Here is a 5,591-nt window from a genome sequence, read left to right as displayed (position 1 = left end):
TCAACTAATGGTGTTTTTATTATGGCGTTTCTATTATGGCGTTTTCAGTTATATGTTTATTATGTCTTGTTTATTATTCAAGTAATGTCGTTTTCATCGATAATGTTATAAAGAGACAATTTCTATTTTTAATGGCATTTTTCTGAAATTGTTTCTCACTTTGTTTTCATAGATGAAGGTGTTTTTTCGAATGAAAGGTTTTGCCCCAAAACTGGTTTACCATTTATCATTCCTAACGTTAGTGAAGAGATAAAGCCCAAAATGGACATGATATTCACAAGCCTCGATGATTGTTATTCAATGTATGTTACGTATGCCAAGGCTTGTGGTTTTTCAGTCAGGAAAGGGACTGAAAAGATAAACGCCAAAGGTGAAAGACATATTAAGTATTACATGTGTACGAGAGCTGGGGTATCTAAGGACAAGATGGTTGATAAGTTGGAGCCCAATCAAATGGAACGGATTGTACGATCCAACTTTTCAAAGAGGATTGATTGTGGTGCACTTTTATGTGTAATTTTTTAGGCTGGATCATGAAAGGTCTATAAGTTTGTTGAGGAGCACAACCATGATCTTTTTGAACATGTTGATAAGCATTTTCTTCCAAATGAATGACACCTTACTCACCTCCAGAAACATGTTATACACAACATGTCTAAGTTGAATTTGGGTACAGTTAAGGCGTTTAATGTTATGAAGACTTGTTTTGGCGGTTTCGAAGACGTGGGTGCAAGTAAAGTTGAATTTAAGAACTACAAGAGGCAAGTTACCTTGTTTATAGGGGAATACGATGCTGAGATGGTTGTGAGACATTTGGATGAAAAAAACAGTCCCAGCCTAATTTCTCGTATGATTACTTCACAGATGAAGAGAGTCGTTTGAATGGACTTTTTTGTTGTCACGATCAAGCAAAACGTAATTACCACGTGTTTGGTGATGTGATTTCGTATGACGCCATGTATCATTCCAACAAGTAATATTTATAATTCAAATTTTTTTGTTCTTTTGGCGTTTTCACTGGTTACATGCATTCGCGTTTTTCAGAGTTTACATGCATTGGCCTTTTTTTATCATTTCACTTTCTCATTGGCGTTTTCATATGTAGATACGCTATGGTGTTTGTATCGTTCACTGATATAGACAATCACCACTGCAATGTTACATTTAGTACTGCATTATTGGTGTCAGAAACTCCTGATATGTATATATGGTTATTGAGAGTTTTTCTAAAAGCTATTGGTTCTCACCAAAAGTTGTTGTCACTGACCAAGATCCATCAATGACGATGGCTATTTCTGTTGTATTTATTGAAACAAGACATTGGTTATGCATGTGGCATGTGATGCATAAACTTTCTCTGAAGGTTGATTTTCTTATTTTTATGTTTGGTGTTTTAAAATATATGGCATTTTGTACTTCGTTACTGTTTTTCATGTAAGTTTGTTTGTGTCTAATATATATGTTTTTTGCATGGCGTTTTCGTGTTATACATAGGTTGGTGTTAGGCTATGCAATTCCACCAATTTCAAAGAACGTATTTGTGGTGTTGTGTGGACGGATATTCTTACACCTGAAGAGTTTGAACCAGGATGGGAAGAGGTTATCGGAGAGTTCAATTTAGCAGATAATGACTGGCTCTCTGATATTTTTGAACTTAGGGAATCTTGGATCCCTGCATACAATAGAATGGAGGAGCTGTTAGGTCTTATGCGAACTACATCGAGGTCGGAGAATGAGAACCATTTTTCGGGTCAAGTGTGCAATTCAAAAGCTACTCTTGTTGAGTTCATTACTCATTACGAAACTACAATAGAAGCACAACGTCACACGCATCATAAAAATGATCATGAATCTCGATACAAATGCCCCCGGTTGAAAAGTAATTACCATGTGTAGGAGGGCCAAGCTGCTGACATATACACGAAAAATATTTTTTTGTGACTTTCAAGCTGAGTTAATCGGAATTGCGGATTGCATAAATCAACGTTACGAAGATCAGCCCGATAGGTTTGTTAAGTTTTACATAAATGATTTCCAGCAGCCTTATACATCCTTATTCGAGGTAAACAATAGCGTTTTTGTTTTTTTATTTGGCGTTTTCTGAATATGGCGTTTATCATATTTTTTTAAACATTTAATTCGTTTTTTATGCAGTTGTTGTGTTTGTTTTTTAGATTGTCTTTTTTATACAGAAATTCTTTGCATGCGTTATATAGATATTGTTTTTGGCGTTTTCAGGTAATGTACCGTAAGTCTGATTGCACCTTCAGTTGCTCATCCAGGCGTTTTGAGTAGTTTAGTTTGTAATGTAGACATATATTTTATGTTTTGAGAATTTTGGATATTAGGGAATTTCCAAAACAATACATTTTGAATAGATGGCGTAAAGAGGCTTACCCAAATTGCTCTTTCAAATACTCAACTAGTCCTGAATATATGACCGAGCTTGATCCCGATGTGCAAAGTATGATGTGAGAAATTATTTTTTCAATGGAGTATACTTTGAACCGTTTATCTAGTAATAAGGATGAGCTATCCTTATACAAGGATCATGTTCAATCTTATATGAAGAATGTTCAAGATATGCAGATTGTTGCTCCTCCTCCTAGTACTAGGGATAGATTTGCGGAGATAACCGGTCAATATAAAAACGACAAGAATCCAATAAGAGTCTTTGTTGGGTATAAGTCGAAAGGTTCTGGATCTCGGAAGCGCCTGAAATCCAAACAGAAGGTAGCAATCGAAAAAACTAAATCAAAATCGAAACCGGGGGCCAAAGAAAGACAGTGTCAGAATTGTAAAGGTAACGGACACAATGCTTCGACATGCAAAAAGGCCGTAATTAAAAGAAAATCGACTTCGTCTTCGAGAGCAAGCAAAGAGTAGTTTGGGGTTTTTGTATTTCCAGAATACACACACATTGGAATTTGGCATTTTATATCTCTTATATAGCATTTTTTTTATTTTTTTCCCATCTTTTTTTCTACTTCTTGTGCAAAACATGTGACTTGGAAGTTACGTAACAAACAATATAAGATCGGACACACAAACTAAACGCCAAAAAAAGAACACTTTTTACTAAATAAAAGTTCCTTAAACCTCTAACTTGGTCATGCTAACCTCAATAATATTTTGCTGAATGAGATGGACAACATTGTTAATCCTCAGTTAAGAATGTTGTCCAACAATGTTGTCCACCTCATTCAGGGAAACTTTATTGAGAACAAAATTGAATCTCTAATAAACGACGTTTGCAATTTGTTTTGAATGTTTTGGCGTTTATAAAGTGAATGGTATTAAGTAAAATATGGCGGCTGTTGTTTTGGTGAACAATAGAAGCTGAGGATAAACTCAATAAGATTTTGCTCAATGAGATGGACAATATCCCCACTTAAGGATTTTGTCCATCACATTGAGTGAAACTTTACCTAGAACAAAACTGAATCTCAAAGAAACGTCGTTTGGAATCTTTGTGGTTTGAATATTTTGGCGTTTCTAAATTGAACGGTATTTAGTAAAATATGGCTTTTTGGGTTTGGTGTGTTTAATGAAAGGCCTGAGACGTTGTTTATATAGGATTTTTTTACGCGTATTTTAGGCGGGATTTTATTATAATAAATGCTAGTAATGAAGTTCCGTCGTTTCAATTACTGTTTGTTCAGCTTTATAGTTTAAAAACTTTTTATATCTAATGGCGTTTGGATTAGGATGATGTGTGCTTTGTAAGGCGACAATTTAATGGTGTTTTATTCATGAGTTTGGCGTTTTGCATAGAGAAGTCTAAAGACCTTTTTTACCCTTAATGAAACGCGTCCACGTAATAAATTGATGTTATTTACGAAAACGCCACCGCGCCAATCTAGTCCATAGATTGTTTTGATTAGACGATCCATAAGCGTTCTCACTGTACTTACATTTTCCCTAAATCCTGACCCTATATATATATATATATATATGTATTTATATATATATATATATATATATATAGGGGAGAGTTATCTTGAGAACGCTAATTATTGCGAGAACTGTGAAAACGAATGAAAAAACCAATCAAAACGAATTTTTTTAATACAAAGCTCATTGTAATTAAAATACAAGATCAAAAAATGAATTATAACATCAAATAATTTATTTCTACTCTCAAAATCACTCTTATTAGATTTTACACATATGTAAATATAACAAATTTACACATGTGTAAATATAACAAATTTACGCATGTGTAGTTGGCAAACTTACACATGTGTAAATTTTCTCTATTTACGAATTCACGTAAATTTAAACGTGTAAATTAAATTTCTAACATTGTATTCCAATAATAATGATAAGTCTAAAAAGAAATTTTGAATTTGAATTGTTTTTGACTAAGTTCTCACGGTTTTTTCATTCATTCTCACGGTTTTCGCGATATTTAGCGTTCTCATTTAAACCATCTTATATATATATATATATATATATATATATATATATATATATATATATATATATATATAGGGCCAGGATCATTTCAGAATCATTCTCATTTAAACCATCTTATATATTTATATATATATAGGGCCAGGATCATTTCAAAACCATAAATATTTACAGAACTCGCAGAACTCCTAATAAACAATCTTTTTATTTATATATTTTTGTGTTTAGGATAATTTTATCATTTATTATGTGTATTTTTACGATTACATACATGTTAAGAGTAATTTTATCATTTTTATATGTAATTTTATAATTACACATATGTAAACTAGTTTTTTTACATATATGTAATTAGTTATGACACATATATATAATTTTGGCAATTAAACATATGTAAACTACTTTTAACATGTATGTAATCAAAGAAATACATATAATAGATGATAAAAAAGATGCTAAATACAAAAACTTATATATAAAATGATTGTTTATTAGAGTTCTGTAGTTATTTAGAAGTTCTGAAAGTTCTGAAAGTTCTGTAGTTATTTAGAGGATCATGAGAAAACTACATATAAATGAGAAAACTAACTAAAAAACCTAAAAAAACATACCAATTTTTTTTACAATTTTTCTTGTAAAAAAATCGCTAGTTTTTATATATAAAAAATTTTCAAAAAAAAAAAATTTGTTGTACTGCACATGTGCATTATATGTGTACTACACATGTGCACTATATCCGTAATAGTGCACATGTGCAATACAACAAAAAAAAATAATTTTTTAATTTTTTTCCATGCATAAAAACCTGCGATTTTTTTATAAAATTTAAAAAAAATGGTATGTTTTTTAGGCTTTTTTAGTTAGTTTTTTTTGTTTTCTCATTTAAACTAGTTTTCTCATGATCCATCACCTATATATATATATATATATATATATATATAGGGGATGGTTCAAATGAAAACCACTTTTATAGTGAAAACTCGAAAACTAACTAAAAAAAGCCTAAAAAACACACAAATAAAAATCGCTAGTTTTTATATATAAAAAAAACTTTTTTTCAAAAAAAAAAAAAAAATTTTTTGTAGTGCACATGTGTAATAATACACATGTGTAGTACACATACATATGTGCAGTATTACACATGTGCACTACACAAAAAATTTTTTTTTTTTTTT

General features: G+C 31.2%; 1 protein-coding gene across 1 annotated transcript; it reads left to right on the top strand.

The window, feature by feature from the left end:
- Positions 1–651: 651 nt before the first annotated feature.
- LOC110933992 (protein FAR1-RELATED SEQUENCE 3-like) lies at positions 652–2,886 on the top strand. The gene is made up of 6 exons (XM_022177188.1): positions 652–801; positions 1,495–1,879; positions 1,950–2,007; positions 2,155–2,238; positions 2,349–2,471; positions 2,520–2,886. Exons 1-6 carry the CDS (start codon positions 652–654, stop codon positions 2,884–2,886), a joined length of 1,167 nt encoding a protein of 388 aa, XP_022032880.1.
- Positions 2,887–5,591: the final 2,705 nt, after the last annotated feature.

The sequence above is a fragment of the Helianthus annuus genome, chromosome 4, assembly GCF_002127325.2.
Source record: "Helianthus annuus cultivar XRQ/B chromosome 4, HanXRQr2.0-SUNRISE, whole genome shotgun sequence".
Lineage (NCBI taxonomy): Eukaryota > Viridiplantae > Streptophyta > Magnoliopsida > Asterales > Asteraceae > Helianthus > Helianthus annuus.
The sequence above is the reverse complement of the archived record's forward strand: the minus strand, read 5'-3'. Positions and strand labels throughout refer to the sequence as shown.